Source organism: Myotis daubentonii, chromosome 8, assembly GCF_963259705.1.
Source record: "Myotis daubentonii chromosome 8, mMyoDau2.1, whole genome shotgun sequence".
Taxonomy (NCBI): domain Eukaryota; kingdom Metazoa; phylum Chordata; class Mammalia; order Chiroptera; family Vespertilionidae; genus Myotis; species Myotis daubentonii.
The window spans coordinates 60,367,024-60,386,067 of record NC_081847.1 but is presented as its reverse complement, the minus strand read 5'-3'; the positions used below and the strand labels follow the sequence as shown (position 1 = coordinate 60,386,067).

At 38.9% G+C, this 19,044-nt stretch overlaps 1 protein-coding gene across 22 annotated transcripts in view; it reads left to right on the top strand.

The window, feature by feature from the left end:
• Positions 1-19,044, top strand: part of EPB41L3 (erythrocyte membrane protein band 4.1 like 3) — a 218,704-nt gene that overhangs the window by 149,005 nt on the left and 50,655 nt on the right. For all 22 annotated transcript variants that reach the window (XM_059706552.1, XM_059706553.1, XM_059706571.1 and 19 more), the window contains one exon: positions 18,117-18,221. In XM_059706552.1, the coding sequence (XP_059562535.1) occupies positions 18,117-18,221 (105 nt within the window). The remainder of the gene's footprint in view (positions 1-18,116; positions 18,222-19,044) is intronic.

The following is a 19,044-nucleotide window of genomic DNA, read 5'->3' as shown; positions in this document are numbered from 1 at the left end:
AGTTGGGAGTGTGGAGTGCTTTGTCAAACTCCCCCACCCCACCCGCAGGTTTTTTTCATACACCCAATCCCTGACCCTTTTTGACAGTAACCCCAGCTTAAGAACTGGGGTTGCCTGCCCCCTTAGGGGAATGACAGTATTAATTATGGTTAAGGAAGTCTTCTTCACACAATTCAAAGAGAGAGTCTACATAGAAAAACATTCCCAGCATCATTTTCTTTTCTTTTTGTTTTTTTGTTTTTTAATTTTCACCCAAGGATATAATTTTATTGATTCTAAAGGAGGAAGAGAGAGAGAAACATTGATGTGAGCGAGAAACATCAATCGGTTGCCTCCTGTACACGCCCAGACGGGGAGTGGAACCAGAAGCCTAGGTATGTGCCCTGACCAGGAGTCGAACCTGCACTCTTTTGGTATGGGGGACAGTGCTCCAACCAACTGAGGCACCCAGCCAGGACCCAGCATCATTTTCAAATGCCATTGAGACATTACACTATATGGTATAGGAAGCTGGAGATTGTATAAGGTACCATCCATTGAGAAATAATTAAATGTTATCATTAATTGTGATTGATTCTTGTGCTCCAGTTCATTGCCAATTCTCCTTTTATTTTTTTAATCAGGCTTTTTGCTGTCTTTTTGTCCATTAGAATTTCAGTTACACAAAGTGATAAGAACCATACATTATATTACATTTTTTAATTGAGATAACATTGATTAATAACACTATGTAAATTTCAGGTATACAACATCGTCATGTGATATCTGTGTACTCTATTGTGTGCTCACCACCAAAAGTCTAGTTTCCTTTTCATTACCATATATTGGACCTCCTTCACCCTCCTACCACCTTCCCCTCTGGTAGCCACCGTTTTGTGGTCTGTGTTAAAAGTTTGTTCTGTATTTTGTGAGTTTTTTACTTTTTGTTTTATGTTCCACATATAAGTGAAATAATTTATTTTCCTTTTCCAACTGACTTATTAGCATAATACCCTCAAGATCCAAACATGTTGTCACAAATGGCAATATTTCATCTTTTTTGTGGTTGAGTAATGCTCCATTCTATATGTACCACATCTTTATCCAATCATCTGTTGATGGACACTTATGTTATTTCCATGTCTTGGGCTATTATAAATAACTAGAGACCTGGTGCACCGGTGGGGTCCCTCAGCCTGGCCTGCACCTTCTCTCAATCTGGGACGCCTCAGGGGATGTTGGACTGCCATCTTGGTTCAGTGCTGCCACGGAGGTGGGAGAGGTTCACCTTGCCACAGCTGCGCTTGCCAGCCGTGAGCCCAGTGTCTGGCGCTTGTCAGTCAGCTGAGTAGTGCTCCCACTGTGGGAGCGCACTAACCACCAGAGAGCAGCTCCTGCATTGAGTGCTGCCCTCTGGTGGTCAGTGCATGTCATAGCGACCGGACAAACAGTCGTTTGGTCCCTTAGGCTTTTATATATATAAATAGATGCTGCAGTGAACATAGGGGTACCTATACCTTTCAAATGTGTTTTCACGTTCTTCAGATAAATACAGTGGGGCCTTGACTTACGAGTTCAATTCGTTCCGAGACCGAGCTCAAATTACGCTATCAACTCAATGCAAAAAAAACGGCTGAGAGACAACTGGTATCTCAAAAAACTCGTTAGTTGGGACACTCGTAAGTCAAGGCCCCACTGTACTCAGAAGAAGGATTGCTGGATCATATGGTAGTTCTGTTCCTAATTTTTAAGTAATCTCCATACTGTTTTCCATAGTAGCTGCACCAATTCAAGAATGATTAATCCCTGACTTCTTTGAACAACTTAAGAATGTTAGGATTAGTGGTACATTAGCATACTGTATAATTGTGATTTAAAAGGTACTATGATTATACTCTAAACAGTGAAGGACTGGTGTTATTTAGAAAATTTTCTTAAAATTTGTGTCTTGACTTTGAAAACAATACACCCCTTATGCGTCGTCTTCAGCAGTTTTCCAGTTTGGGGCTGTGGTAATGCCCTGCTCTTCACTCAGGCAGTACCCCTTCCTCCTGGTTCAGGATAGAAGGGCACCTTCTGCTCAGCGCTTGATTGGGTTCCTTCTCTACAGCGGAGAAGCAAAGGGTTCCTTCCCTCCTCAGTGTGTGGGTTGTGTTGACAGCTGATGCACTTGAAGCTTTTATTTGCTTCTTGTAGAAGAGGTCACGGATTTCCAGTTGTGCAAGCTTTTTGTTGGAACACACACCATTTCCACCAATAACGTTAACTTATTATAACTTGTGGGGGTTTTTTCCTGGTCAGACAACCATTAAGGGCATCTTGTTCCTAGATGAATGGAATTTAGTTCTTCCTAGTGCTTCTCCTGCCAAGACGGCCCTATTTTGTTATTTGCTTAGTGACTGTTTCCTGCAATTAAGGTCCAGGATATCTCTGCAAATGGCAAATTAAAGTGGCCAGAGATATTAATGAGATATTCATTTCATGAGATATTAATTCATGAAATGCTGGGATCAGTGGAGATTTCTTTTCGTCAACAGATAAAACATCTTTACTGCGTGGGAATGTATTTGTTCCATGTGACCGACAGCTGTGTTTAACTGGTATGTGTACTTGGAGTCCGTTTTCTAATAAGGGCGGAAGAAAATCCTATCTCTAAGTCCTGTTTACACTGAGGAATGCCCCTATAGGAATGCGTGATGGTGTGCAGATGTACAGCCGGCACAAGGAAGTGGTTCTTATGATGGTGTTTGGAAAAGTAGAAGGAATAAAGAGACTTGTTATTTCTTATGGAATGCCATGGTGACAGCACATAAAGTCACTAAAGAGCCACCGCATTCTTTAGGGAAATGCCATTAGCCTGAGCCTATAAAGCACATGAATGGCTTTGGATGATTACCCCGAGCAAAATGCTTCAGTTATGTCTCAGTTGTTCCTTTAGGAAAAAATACTACGTAGATCGTCACGACTTGCAGATAGTACATTGGTGAAGAATTCATCATCGTAAGAAAAAAAACCACAAAACACCAAAATTATAAATGTAATTTGTTTCAAAAATACATTTTATTTTATCTTAGAGCTTCTATTATTAATACCCCACCGTGTTCTAACAGGGATAGAAGGTGTTTTACATAAATATATTTAATATAATGAGAAGAAAATAAGTAGACCAAGAAAAACAAAGAAAGAAGAGGGAATGATTTGAGACGACAAAGCTCGTGTTCCGGGCACTGTAGCAGGCACTGAGGAGGAACCTCACTCAATGTCCACACAAGAAAAACTCCCGCTTGTGCAAAAGAAGCACGTTTATCCTGGGCCTAGTCGTTTGAGAGAAACTGTCTACTGTAGCTTTCTTCTGGCTTATTCCAGGAGCACATCATGGAGAGCCACCAGGAAAGTCCCAGTGACTGATTTCTCTCCGTCAGACCTGTAATAAGCATTAAGTAATGATTTGTCAGATTGAGATTATGTTCCTCGTTAAGTATTCTAGATGCACAGCTTTTTATGTTGTCATTCTAATGGGGAGCTATGTTTTTTAGTAGTAGAGGTAGTGATGATATTGGCATCTCAGGAGAAGTGAGGATTTGACAAGAACACGTTCGAAAAGAGAACATCATCACGAGGTGCCTGAGGGTGGTGTGAAGATGCACCTCCTGTACTCTTCAAGATAACCTCAAAGCACAATATATGCCTAGCTCCAGCGGGGTTGTCCTATACACCAAAAGGTATTCCCATCAGGGCATGTACCTAGGTTGTAGGCTAAATTCCCGGTTGGGGCTTATACAGGACACAACTGAACAATGTTTCTCTCTCACATCTCTCTCTCTCTCTCTCTCTCTCTCTCTCTCTCTCTCTCTCTCTCTCTCTTAATCAATAAAAGCATGTCTTTGGGTGAGGATTAAAAATTATAATAATAATAAAAATATGCCTAGATATGTCAATGAGTTCATTTTCTTTATGAGATTATTAACTATAAGCAAGCCCATTAAATATTGTGACTGCTACAGAAATACGAATTCAGTTTTAGAAAGGCTTTTAAGTAGCAGAACCAGTTGCACGCTTGATAATTAATTCTCCAATCTGCTATCCACATGTTTATCTTTCTATTTTGCTGTAGTTAAGGAAGTGAGAATATTTTTCTTGCTTATCCAGGAGTTTTAAATAAAAACTTTTAAAAGAGAATCCAGGTGACATTCATCAGAGACAGACCCCCCCCCCCCCCGGCAAGTGTGGCTCAGTTGGTTGGGTGTCATCCCGTGCTCCAGGAGGTTGCTGTCGATTTCCGGTCGGGGCACATGAGTGGGCTTCGCGCTCATCCCCAGTAGGGGATGTGCAGGAGGCAGCCGATCAATATTCCACTCTCACAACAATGCTTCTCTTTCTCTCTCCCTCTCCCTTTCTCTCAAATATTTTTAAAAAATAAAGTAAAGGTTTGGCAGGAGGACTATTCCAGGATGTGAAAATCGCAGGTGCAAGAGGAAGTCTGGGGGGAGAGGGGCTGAAGGGAGCAGGAAGGCTGAATGATGGAGTGCAGAGAGCAAGGGTGGCTACTGTGGTGGGGGAGACTAAAGAAGAAGCAAGCAGGGCCTTCCAGGCATGAGGGGATCTTACCACATTCACACTGGCCATCTCTGTCCCAGAGCGGCTCTCATGACTAAATCTGATGGCCACATACTCGTCTTCGCATGGACTTACTCTCTCTGAGAATTTTTTTAACATGAAAACAAAAAGTAAATTTGATACACTTTTGAGGGTGAACGTCTTGGAATTTCACTTCACATGCTACCAGGCATCCTAGATCTAGGAATTTTGCTTCCGCCCCACAGTCCTCGCTAAACCAGGTGAGAGCAGGCAGGACTGGTTTATGGGACCAACATCAAAAGAAGGGGGATCAGCATCACCTGAGTCCCTAGGAACGTTGGAAAGTCCCGGGTCCTGAATCTCCCTGCCTCAACCCTGAGCACAAAGCTCCAGGGAAGATAGTGGCTCTCTTGCGAGCATAAGAAAAAGCAGAATAACCTGAAAAAATGTGTGGTGTTTTTCTTTTTGCTTGAAGAGAATGTTTTAAGTTTTCCTGTAAATCAAAGAATCGTTGTTTATTAGGTCAAATGGCTGTACCTACTTTAAAAGCAATTTGTCTTCTTAATTCAGTTTGCCTTATCGTTTCAATTTTTCATGTAACTTACTTGCCATTTCTAAATGCTATTCATTCATGCCTTTAAAAAAACTTAAACAGCCATCTCCCACTCAGCTAAACGAGTTCTGGGGAGGCTGCCTTCATGTTGCTCCAGGTTCTTTTAATTCCGCTGACCTGAGGAGAGCGGGCTGAATGACCAGGTTTTAGAATTAGGACCAGGCCTCCCTTCTTAGCAGGGTGAACAGCCTCGTCTGCACCCCCACCCCTAGATGTGGGGACCGACAGGCAAAGAGGATTAGTGCTGGCTTATCAGGACTGTGAGCTCAGGCAGCATTAAATCGGGATCCCCTGATAAAGTGGTGTCAGAAAACAGTATCAATCATTGACATGTAGATCCAGCTGTAGCCCAGAACGGTTCTTTGGGGTATTAAATGTGCAAGAAAAAGTTGAAGAAAATGTATATAGAATCAAAATATTTAATAATTAAAAAGGCCTTTTCCCTGTCTACTGGATTTTAAATTCTAATCCAAATTATGATATGCTCAGACAAAGACAAGTCTATTGTATCATTTAAAGTGTGATCACCTATTCTACTTTTTATCAGGCATTTATTTATATTTCATTATATGTCTTTCATAGATTATAACATTTTAAGATAAAAGCTTATATTTAATCAGTGAAATGATACATAGTTGACCTTAGAACAATACCAGTTTAAACCATACATATCCATTTATTCTCAGTTTTTTCAATCAACACTATAAATGTATTATCCTTATGATTATAGAATGCCTTTCTATAGCTTACTTTATTGTAATAATGCATTATATAATAATATAACATACAAAATATGTGTTCATCAGCGGTTTAAGTTATTGGTAAGGCTTCCGTCAACAGTGGGCTATTAGTAGTTAAGTTTTGGGTGTGTCAAAAATTATATGTGAATTATGGACTGCGCGAGGGGGCAGGGGGAGGGGAGGGGATTGGTACCCTCTAACCCCTGTGTTCAAGGCTCAACTGTAATTACATTTTTATATTAAGTGAGTAGCTTATATAATAACCCTTACGTTCTTTCCCTTCTTAGGGCAAGGATCACTCACAGCCTTTCCCTAAGAAGAGAATAAAGGGGTTGGTGGAAAGGACACAGGTTCACTTAGTACATCTCTTTTTAAGCAATGACAATATATTCTTACATTCTTTAGATCATCAATGAAATAGATTTGAATAGTGACAGTGCTGTAAATCTATTTTTAGCAAATTGACTTTTTAAAAGTCATGTTTTTGTTGTCAACATTTGCAATGCCTACAGCTCTTTATTTGAACAAATTATAAATCACAATTTGGTGGGGGTAGGGTTTGTGTGTGTGTGTGTGTGTGTGTGTGTGTGTTTTGGGTTTTTGTTTTTTGGGGTTTGTTTTTTTTTGCGAATTGCCTTAGAAAACATATTAAGTGCTTTCTCTCACAGGAAAAAATTTCTCTGAGCTTTACGTCATTGAGAATTAGGTACTATGGTTATTTTCCACGATGGAAGTTTAAGTTTGTCTCTCTTTCAAACATTCCTCTTTCTTTGGCTTCCCTTTCTGCATTCATTTTGCACACATTGGCTTAACGATCTGAATCCTTAGCAGATTAACAGCAGGAAATGTTGTCTGACAGTTCGCTGCCAACGTCTCATATGTGTGATGTGAAACTCTTTGTAAAAACCAGGCCCAATGTTTTTGTTGGCCAAGGAGAAGCATGCTTCAGTGGGAAGCTATTATCTTCCACAGTGCATGTCTATGAGCACAGAAGTCTGATTTCAAATAGAGGCTGAAATTGCTACAACAAATGAAGACAGAAACAGATTGTGGCTGAAAGGAAAAGGCCTCTTTTGAAAGGCTTACTGTGTAAAAAGGGACTGTTCTCATGTATGTGCTAAAATTATTTGTGCACTGAATCTCACTCAAAACATAGGTCAACTCCATTGCATTTGAACAATGCATTCCTGTTTTGGCAGTGTTGTATGCAATATATGGGATAATATATAATTATCTTATATTTTGGTGTAGAATGTACCAAAATGTGCCGATATACCCAATACCTATTAAAAACCGTGTGTGTGTGTGTGTGTGTGTGTGTGTGTGTATAAAAGATAATTGCATATACACTGATTTCTGAGAATACTATTTTCAATAATTTTCTCAATTTAGTGAATTTTGTTTTTCATGAGAGAAATGGGATGATTTGTTTTCTATGATTTCACTACAGAGAAGAAATAAATTTTCAGTAGCATGTCAGTTTCTGTACCAAATTTCAGCATTATAAACCCTAAATTTCTTTGGCTCCTTCTCAAAAAGGCCTGCTAATAATCGCATTTAGTAGTTATTGCTTCCCATGAGCTAGGGCTAGGCAGTATCGCTCTCCTGTGCTTTATCCTTAGTGCAACAATTATGAGTGACTACTAATAGCGTTTCCATTTTATAATGAAGACAGTGAAGCTGATAACGGTTAAGTAACTTGTCCAGCCTTACAGAGCCAGCTAGTTGTACAACGGGGGCCCACCTTCGGGGCTTCTGATATATGTATATCTCACTCAAAACAGCATGGTGGGGAAACAAATTTATAATCGGTAGGGAAGTCGTCTTTAAAGATGTTTAAATAATGCTAGGTGCATTATCTCTAGATAATTTAGACAGGGAAATCACTGTTTTGTTTTAAAACTTATCAGGACCAGGAAGAAGAAAAACAAAACAAAATTTTAAAAGTGGCAGAATAATTATTGATCTACTTATGAATGTGTGAAAAAAAATCATCATGGTTTCCTAAAAAGCTGATTCCTCATGAATTTAAAGAAAGGCCTGACAATATATGTAACATCTGGACTGAAGAAATTTGATTTCTGCCTCTCATGTCAGTCCTCTACGAATATGCTGCCTGGATCGCATTTGGGATTAGTTCATAGGCTGGAAGATCCCATGGAGCCCTGCCCCTGTAGACATGGGTCCTGGCAGTAGTGGTGCGGATAATGGCCTCTCTGCTGTGCCTATTAAACTTGACATTGAAAGTACCTTGACCCAGAAAGTACAGAAAGGAAGTAAACGCATGTTAGGCAGCTGGTGCCATGTTCGGTCTTAGACCTTCCTGGCCTCAGACCACCTTAAAGGGTTTATGCACTGTCGTCATGGATCAGGCAATATCATCTTTTGTTCCTAGGTTGACCACAGACTGTTGGTATTTTCCAAATGTGAATTTTCAAAAAATTCACTCTCCACTTAAATTTTAGAGAGGATGGTGTTAGAATGTTTTTCTTTCAAGAATGTGACCAAGAAAAAGGAAAACCCAGGAAAATATGACTTAAACAGAGGCCCGGTGTCTGATTTGGGCTCAAGCTCTGGCCTCAATATAGTTTGCTGAGCTCCTCAGGTGCTCCTAAACTCCACATAAATTGTGGTGCAATCATTGAGAAATTAAGAGAATTCCAGTTGACCTTTAAAAGTGAGGAAAATGGAAAATCATTCAGTGTGGAAAATGCAATTAGGGAAGGAAGCATGGGGAAAAAATGATGGCCTTTTACTTCAAGATTCATCCAAAATGATGTGAGGGGAAATTCTTTCTTTACGTTCATGCTAGTAGCATGTAATTAGCACATATGCCGAATGCCTGCTGTATTCGGGACACTCTATCAGGGACATTAAAAAGGGTGAATAGTTACTGTCCTCAGGAAGCAGAAATAGGAGTTCACAAAATAGAGAATACATGGAAAAATATTATTTCCAAAAGAAAATCCATGGTCTATTTGAGGAAGATAATGTGATGGAAAGAATAAGGACCTATAGTGGTAACACTCCCTCACATGACAAAGTAGCTGAAGTAAGGGTACGAAAGTGCTGTCAATTTTCCTGAAAGTCCTCAGTGTCATCTGTATTTCCTTGTATTAACATGAGCGGTCTAAGCCATAAACAGGAGGCTTTTTGTTCTTTCATTTTTCAGGGTGATAGTTTAAAGAAATGCACACATACATTCTGAGGGACCCGAAAGTTATACACACATCCCAGCCTTCCACCCCCCACCCCCAAGAAGTAGGAACTGCTGATTAGCGCCTGTACTCAGGCACAAAGGCTTGCTGTGCCTCATTTTCTTCATGATTGCACCGCTCTGGATAGATAAGGACAGTTACCCATCTTCTAAGGCCGTGTTGTTATACTTGCCTTTGCACATTTCTCTGATTTCAGCGGTTAGCCTTTGCTGGAGGAGAGCCTCACAGGCTGATTCAGCTGTGGGAGACTGGAGGAAAACACATTCTGTTGAAGTCTTGGTACAACTTGTGCTTCCTGCTTCTGCGCTCACTGTCTGAAGCAGGGATTAAGAAGTGATTTCCAGGGACTTGGGCATCGAGGCAGTGCTCACCTGGGAGAATGCCTGACCTGTGTAGCTGTCTCCAGGTCAGCTGTAACCCTGAGAGCTCCTCCCTCAGTCCCTGCCTGGGCTCAGTGCCCTGCGTTAGCTCCTCCCAGTCACTTCTCTACCTTGCTAGCGAGTGGCTAATGCTTCTGCTCTATTACAAAAGAGGGGATCCAGACATTAATTAATCTGCCTGTATCATTCTTTAGTCATGTCGCAGGTTCTTGAGTAAAAGTTTACATTTTAGCTCCATAAAGGGAAAATGCCCGTCTTAAAAACACAAAATTTACAATAAAAAACGCTTCTATTTCATATACAGTGTGGAGTAAAAGTACTTTTACAGTTGTTTGCTCTCATTTGTATCATTTTGTTTCAGCATTTGGCTGATTATAATTTTTTGAGAACTTAAAAATTTGTTGAAATGGGTATCTTAAGATTTTAAGAGTGTATGTGTATGTGTGTAAATTTATAATGCAGCTATGAGTGTGTTGGGCCTAAACTAAATCTGAAAAAGTTACACATTTTCTCAGAAACATTGCTTTATAGAGACCTCATATTTAAGAATGTTTGTCATAAATGTAATTTATCCTAAAATGTACCTGACAACTTACAACCATACTCGCATAAATCTTCTGGGATCTTAAAAACATGCAGATGCCTTGGGCCCGACTTCAGATATTCTCATTTATTGGAACTGAGGTGGGTTCCTGGGCACCATTTTTTAAATGCTTCCAGGGTCCACAGTCGAAAACAAATAGTTTAAAAATATTTCTTCTATGACATTGATTATGATATGTTAGCAAGAAAAATCTTATGTAAAGTTTCATCAGGTTACCTTTTTAATCTCTTAATGGTATTTGACCAAAATGAGCGTCCGTGAAAGATTAATTACAGGAGGCATGGTGCCACTGGGAATGCCTTTATAGCCAGTAGGGACATCAGGTGTGGGCGCAGAGACAGCTGTGATATTAGGGATATAAGGCCGACTGTGGAAAGTGCCCTCTTGGTGCTATAAAGTGCTGTAATGTCCAAAGTAGAGAGAAATCATGTTTGGCTGGGAGGACAGGAAATGCTCTAAAGAAGTGGCTCTGAGAAGCTTTGTAAAGAAGGATGAGAGAGACTTGACAGGCAGTAGGCAAGGCAGAGCATTTGGGCACATTTAGAGCATCATCTGGATGGGTAATACTTGTGAGGGATTGACACATATCAAACCTATTTCAACCCATGAGTTCATAGCGATAGTACAAAAAAAAAAAATCTAATTGGCGACTTCTGGACGATGCTAAAGAGCCAACTCATTACCTATCTTGAAATTGCATAAAGGGTAAGGAGTGAGCATTTTTCCTGAATTTTGTCATCAAATTGTGTCACTGGATAAAAAAATTCTGGCAAAGTATCTCTTTATAGACACACTCCAGCTAATAAAGAGAGGGGGAATGATTAGTATTAGAATATTCCCATCTTGCAACCTCATCAGTGATTGCTGATATCACAAAAAAGGCAAGGTTCGCTTTATGCCTGCTGATAAAATTACACAGTATCACTTACGAAAATCAGTTAAATCAGAATCTGATCAAGCTTCTAGATTTAAGTACCATTTACAGGAAATATAGGAGACAGAAGAATGAGTTAAATTACACCATGGGGATGCAAACAGCAAAGTGTAGACTGAGGGAACTCTATAAGCAAATGGTTTGGTCTCTTAGACAAATTAATTTCAAGGGGAAAACCAATATAAAGGGGGAATTTGCAGTGTATGAACTTATCAAACAAACTGAAAAAAAAAGGAAAGGAAATAATTGGGGAAGTTACAGTACTGGTTAGGTCAGTGGTTCTCAACCTTCTGGCCCTTTAAATACAGTTCCTCATGTTGTGACCCAACCATAAAATTATTTTCGTTGCTACTTTATAACTGTAATGTTGCTACTGTTATGAATCGTAATGTAAATATATGATATGCAGGATGGTCTTAGGTGAACCCTGTGAAAGGGTCATTCGACCGCCAAAGGGGTCGTGACCCACAGGTTGAGAACCACTGGGCTAGGTATTTGATAACATGAAGGACTAATTGCTAATTTTGTTTAGATTTGATAAAGGTATTGAGATTACATTTTTTAAAGAGTAGAGTTACATACTAAGACATAGCTATATATATAAAAGCCTAAGAAACCGTTACGGCCGGTCAACTGGTTGACTGATCGGTCGCTATGATGCGCACTGAGCCACAATTAACCTCCCATAGCCGGCCAACCTCCCGCGTTCCCTCCCCCTGGATGGCCAACTTCCCGTGGTCCCTTCCCCTGGCCAGCTGGCCCTGATCGGGACTGGGCAAGACGGCCTCAATTGGCCCCAGTTGCTGGCCAGGTTGAGGGACCCCCCCCAACCATGCACAAATTCGTGCACTGGGCCTCTAGTAAAAATAATATTATTGGCTGAGATGCTTCACAATTAAGGGGGAGAGGGAGTTGAATGGAACTATAGATGAACTACGGTTGTGATCCTCAAGGCATTTGTTGAAACTGGGTTGTGAGTATGCAGGGTTTCATTGCACTATATTTTAGTATGTTTGAAATTCCCCATATGAAAGTATGTTAAAATTAATTTTTAAAAATTACTCCTCTAAGTGGACAAGTAAAAATAAACATGTTAATACAAACTTTCCACATGATGCTGGTTAATGACCCAGTGTTTTAAGAACCAGTGTTTTACAAACATTTTTGTAAAAATCTTGAATGACCTTTGACTTGTAGGAAGTTTCATTAATGCTGCAGAAAAGCTTATTTCAACTGCTGTATTTGAGTGGCGATGATAGACATGTCCTCTTGAATTTAGTCCAGAGAAAGCCTCTGAACCTTAGCTAATGAATGCATCATTTCAGTGGTTAGTAGTTTGGATTACTGGGTTGGGCAGTGCCACTCATGAGGATCGCTTTGATCTGTTGCCCTGCTCCTGTTCCTTACCAAATCCTCTTGGTTTAGCTCGCAGGCATTTTAGACATGAGGTTCCTGTGTGTGTGTGTGTGTGTGTGTGTGTGTGTGTGTGTGTGTATGTGTACACCTGGAATGCAGGAGGATGGTAGCCTATCCTAGAGGTTGTATGTGTTGTGACTTATGTTATTTAATTTTTTTAAATGTTTGCTCCTAACAAAATTTTTAAGCAAAGTAAAATCATTTGGAGTTTAATTTTATTTAACCTTTTAAAGTATTTGATACATTATTTTTATTAACAATTTAAAATAAGACATTAAGTATTTTTGTCATTTACCTTTTTAATTAATAGACTTTTTGAGCAATTTTAGGTTTACAGAAAAATTGAGCAGAAAGTTCTCATAAAACCCTCACACTGCCCTCTTCTTCTTCCCTCTTTCCCTATTTTTAACATTTTGCTTTAGTGTGCTGTATTTGTTACAGTTGTTGAACCAGTATTGGCACATGTTATTAACTGATGTCCATAGTTTACCTTTGGGTTCACTCTTTGTGTGATACATTCTATGGGGATTTTGACAAATATATAATGACATGTATCCACCATTATGGTATCATACTAAGTAGTTTTACTGTCCTAAAAATTCTCTGTGCTTCATCTATTCATCTCTCCTTCTCCACGTAACCCTAACAACCACTGATCTTTCTATTGTCTCCATAGTTCTGCCTTTTCCAGAATGTCATATAGTTGGAATCGTACAGTTTGTAGCCTCTTCAGATTGGCATCTTTCATTTAGTAATCTGCATTTGAGGTCCCTCCGTGTCTTTTCATGGCTTGATAGGTCATTTCATTTCTGTGTTAGGTGATATTCCGTTGTCTGGATGTACCTCAATGTATTTATCCATTCGCCTAATGAAGGACATCTTAATTGCTTCCATGTTTTGACATGTTGAATAAAATTGCTATGAACATTCGTGTACAGGTTTTTTCTATGTACATAAATTTTCAACTATTTTGTGTAAATATCAAAGAACTTGATGGTTAGGTCATATAGTAAGAGTGTGTTTAATTTTGTAAGAAACTCCTAAACTGACTTCCAAAGTGGCTGCACCACCAGCCACTTTTATTTCCACCAGCAAGGAATAAAAGTTTCTGTTCCTCCACATCTTTGTCAGTATTTGGTGGTGTTTGTATTTTGGATTTTAGCCATTTAATAGGGTATCTTGTTTTAATTGCAATTTTTCTAATAACATATGATGTTGGAACATCTTTTTTTAATTGTTTAATTTATTGATTTTAGAGTGAGGAAGGGAAGGAAGAGACACGGAGAGAGAAACATTGATTTGTTGTTCCATTTATTTATGCATTTGCTGGTTGCTTCTTGTATGTGCCCTCACTGGAGACAGAACCAGCAGCCTTGATGTATCAGGATGATGCTCTAACACAGTGGTTCTCAACCTGTGGGTCGCGACCCCTTTGGCGGTAGAACAACCCTTTCACAGGGGTCACCTAAGACCATCCTGCATATCAGATATTTACATTACAATTCATAACAGTAGCAACATTACAGTTATGAAGTAGCAACAAAAATAATTTTATGGTTGGGTCACAAATATGAGGAACTGTATTTAAGGGGCCAGAAGGTTGAGAACCACTGCTAACCAATTGAACTATTTGGCTAGGGCTGATGTGGGACATAACTTTTCATGTGCTTACTTGACATCTCCTTTGGTGAGGTGTATATTCAGATATTTTGCCCATTTTTAAATTTGGTTGTTTTCTTATTATTGAATTTTAAGAGTTTTTTGTGTATTTTGGATACCAGTCCTTTATCATACATGTATTTGCAAATTTTTCCTCCTAGTCTGTGGCTCGTCTTTTTATAACCTTAAACTTTTTCTTTTTTGATGTACTTCTTTTAACACCCAATTACTTCATAAGTCAGCTTGGAATTTTTTTCATTTAAAATAAAGAGCAAATTAAAATAATTAAAAATGAAAGTTGTTTAAATTTGCTGAGTTTATTATTCTTAGGATATATAAGGCCTTTCAGATTGCTGGGCTGCAATAACCTCATTTACTCTATCAGAAACATAAATGCAATTTTTCAGTAAAGAGGGTGCAAAGAAGATAGTCCACCATTGTTTGGTTATCTTGGAAAGGGGAAAAACAACCTTTCAGGTTTGAATGTTAATAGTGAATATAGTTCCATGAACTGCAAGTGCCTTTGAGTCAGAGGCATGTCTTAAAAACTTGTAAGAAACAGCAAACAAGCCTAAAAAATGTTAGTCTAGCCAGGCTGGTGTAGCTCAGTGGTTGAGCACTGACCCATGAACCAGAAGGTCAAGGTTCAATTCCTGGTCAGGACACATGCCTGGGTTGCAGGCCCAGTCCCCAGTGGGTAGCATGTGGGAGCCAGCTGATCAATGATTCTTCCTCATCATTGATGTTTCTCTCCCTCTCCCTTCCTCTCTCTGGAATCAATAAAAATACGTTTATTTTTTTAAATGTTAGTCTACTCTAGGTTAGGTAAATTATTCATTGATTTAGAATACCTCTGTCAATTTTAAAACCTACTCAATTTTTTACTCATTACGGCTGTATAAAGACAGTAGGTTCCTAGAGTTGGTCACTTAATGGACATCATTTATTTGGGAACCAGTATGAATGTTGCTTTAGTCATATGTTAGATGTTGACGTACGTGTGTATCTTTAGGTGATAACAAGTACAGATGAGTGACTTGAAGTAGGGAATGATTGCCGAAGGGATCCAGTCCAGGGCTGGAAAACAGTCCCAGTTCCCTGTCTACCATTCACTGGCAGCATCTTTCTCATCACAGTGTGCAGAAGGGTGCTGAAGCTGCCTCTGGGCTCCCTGGTAATGTTTGCCGTGAGCAAAGGGGGCCAGTATATCCTCAAACTCATGATCGTCTTGCTCCATCGAGTCTTATATCCTCACTCAAGAATGAGAAAATAAAGGCCCAAATACCTTAACACGTTGCGCACCAGTTTTATTGCTGACTTGACCCAGTGACCAGATAAGTTTCTATTGAACGAGTACAAAAAAACGTTTTATAAAGTATCATACTTTAAAAAGATATTAGCTTGTAAGAACATGTAATGACTTCAAAATGCAATGGGTATTCAATTCTAAGGCATGCCTTTAAAATTTATGTAAAACACTGTGTAATATGAAAACACGAGAATGCTCGTGATCCACCCGCAATTTGTTAAAAGGCTTTTCTAATGTCATCCAGCTAGCTGCTTGATTGTGGTGGTGATGTTTAGCAGATGGGAATTTCATTGTTTACATATAACCATCAAAAAACATCTTTGGTTTGAAGAATGCACCACTAAGAGATTGCCTTAAGAATTGTTCTTAAGATTTAATGTATTAACAATGACAGATATGAAAATGGATAAACTGTGCATGCCAAAATAATAAGTACATATTCAGGAAAAGTGTTTAAAATATTCAGTAAGACAAAATCTATTCTAGTTAGGAGGTAACTATGAGTCATTAATAGAAATCAAATTGTGAGAAGCCAGAAAACTAAGAGCCACATAGAATAGCGGTCTGTGCTTGATCTAATCAATGTCACCTGTTAGACAAAAGGAAAAACACAGCAGCCAGAATAGCTAATGAAAACAATGCCCAAGGCAGCTGATGACATTAAAAAAAAAAAGTCCTCCAGTGAGGGCCTGGCTGTGGTCTGCTGGGTCAGAGGAGATGGGAGAAATGTGTATTTATTTGTGTTTGTTTTGTTTGTTTTTACTCATTGAGAAAGTACTTTGGCCAGACACTGATGTGTATTTGTGCGGTGTATGTGTAAATATTGTGGTCTAGCTAAAGCAAATTAAGTAGTAAGCAGGAAATTGATAGCTAAAGAAAGGGCGCATTGACACCATAAGAAGTGATATATGTGCTCCTATAGCAAAAATGCCTAGTTCTACATTGCATGCTCTGCCATCTGTCAGTCACTTAGGCTATGATAGCTGATGTTCGTGGAGTGCTTGATATGTGCTATCACTGGACCAAATTTGAGTACATTATTTTATTTTAATGTTAATCATTTCAAAAAGGTAGGCAGAAAGTAAAACAGAGAAGTTCACATACCTGCAAGAGACATAATGAACACTCAAACCCAGAGTTACCTGTTTAAAACTGCCTCTCTCATCTAACTTCTCTGAATCTCTGTGTTCTTATCTGGTAACTGGAGATAATACCAATAGAAGCATTAGAAGAACCAATTTTTTTGTAAAAACTTTATAAATTGCTGAGCATTATTCAGAAATAATATGCTATTATCTATAAACAAGATTAAAACCAGTGAGCAGCATTTCATTATCATCCCACTTTTTTCTATCCGTTGAACAATGTTATGTAGTTTTGCTAACATATAATTTATTTTCATACATGGTTAACCTTTCTTCAAATACATCATTGATTATTTAGCAAGCTACAATTAAAGCTTTACTTTTCTGTCATAAATGTATCCTTTTTCATACATGGTTAATCTTTCTTCAAATACATCATTGATTATTTAGCAAGCTACAATTAAAGCTTTACTTTTCTGTCATAAATGTATCCTTTTTCCTAAATAGTTATGTTTGAGGGGACTGAGTAATTAATTTCCAATATAATTATGGTTACATAGTAATACACACCACTTAGGGGTCTTCTGAATCCTTATTATTTTGGCATGTACATTGTTGATCAATTTTCATATTTGTCATTGTCAGTACATTAAATCTTAAAGACAAATATGCTTAATGGATTAGATTAGAAATCTTGGTACTACACACACACAAAAAATAGTTTAGCTTAATTGTTGCCAGTTAATTCATTTTAAAATCCAAGGCCATGTTGAAAGACCTTTGAAGGATTAGATGAATATGATAATTGTGTATCACAGTAAATTAAACTGATGGATTTCCTCCCCCATATGACTACTTTTTTCCTTTCTCCAAATGTCTGCTTAATGGCCAAAAATATAACGTATACATTTATATCTTTTATTTCTAAATGATAACTAAAACCTTTACATGTAATGGACATTTTGTTATGTTGAGTAGGAAGAATGTTTCTCAAATTAGGAGAATATTGAATACTGTAATACAAAACTGAGGTTTGTAGCAAAAAAACAAACAAAAATAAACTAATGAAGTTAGTTTAACAGGCTTTGGATTCATAGCTATAATTTTTAAGTAAGGATTGATAGGGAAAGTTTTAAGGGGAGGTCTAAGACAAGGAATAGGGTTCATTCTTCTCAGGCTCAGAATCTGGTAATATGGGAATTAAGTTTGGGTTTGTTGAAACATGGCTTTTGTTGGTCCTTGAATACTCTCCTTTACTGTTGGGATTTTTATATTTCACAGATATTTGGGGCCTCCAAGCACCACATCATTCCCAGCTACTTCTGTTAGAAATTATCTGCAGGTTAGCTGTACTCACTCAGGAACCTTGATGATTTCTTGTTTATTGTAGGGACAGGCTGTTGCAGGTGTAGATCCACTTAACTGAGCCTTTGTCCTAGTGAAAAAGGAGATGGTGACATGTGATCACACTTGGTCCTTCATCCATCACTTGCTGTATAGTTACAGCAAGCAGGATTTTAAAATTTGCCTCTTTTTATTCATGGCAGTTGAGGGAACTTGGTTGAGTGTGTTGACTTCTCTTTATGTTCTGTTTTCCATAGAAACGCTCCAGAGGCCAAGTGCTGTTTGATAAAGTATGTGAACATCTGAACTTGCTAGAAAAAGACTACTTTGGGCTTACGTATCGAGATACTGAAAACCAGAAGGTGAGTAACTAAAAGCAGTGCAAAATACTAGGGCTCGAGCTGCTGCTCATTACTGCCAGAAAGTGAACTAGAATTGAATTGGTTAATCTCCCCTACCTGTCCTCAAACTCCCACATTTACTACTGTGAGTCCCTAAATGCGACTGATCACCTTATTTCTTCATAAAGGAAATTATTAACTGCTTCCTTTAATCTCGAATATTGTGGAAACCATAAGACTATGTTTTTCTTCAGTTGTTTATGGTTCCAGGAAAGCATTTTATATGTTGCTTTTTTGTGATGATGTATTTCAGTATATATCACCTGATATATGAGCCAATGAAAATCAAATACACTGATACTTATATAGAAACCATGCTTGAGGCTGCTCTCCTATTCCTAATTCATCTTATTATGCTTTCCTATTCTTGCCAAATCAGAATATGAGAGGAGTTGTTGGCTGACCTGACACTTGTCTCATGTAGTTAGTAGGTATTTAATGTTTAATGCAATACCTCTGTAGACTCTACTCTCTTATACCTGAATTAGTGGCCCAGTGCACAAAATTCATGCAGGGAGGTGTCCCTCATCCCGGCCTGCAATCTGGAACCCCTTGGGGGATGTCTGACTGCCGGTTTAGGCCCGATCTTGCAATCCAGGACCACTGGCTTCTAACCGCTCACCTACCTGCCTGCCTGATTGCCCCTAACCACTCTGCCTGCCTGCCTGCCTGCTCTCCCCCAACTGCCCCCCCTGCAGGCCTGATTGCCCCAAACTTCCCCCCTGCCAGCCTGCTCGCCCCCAACTGCCCTCCCCTCCTGGCCTGATTGCCCCAACCGCCTCTG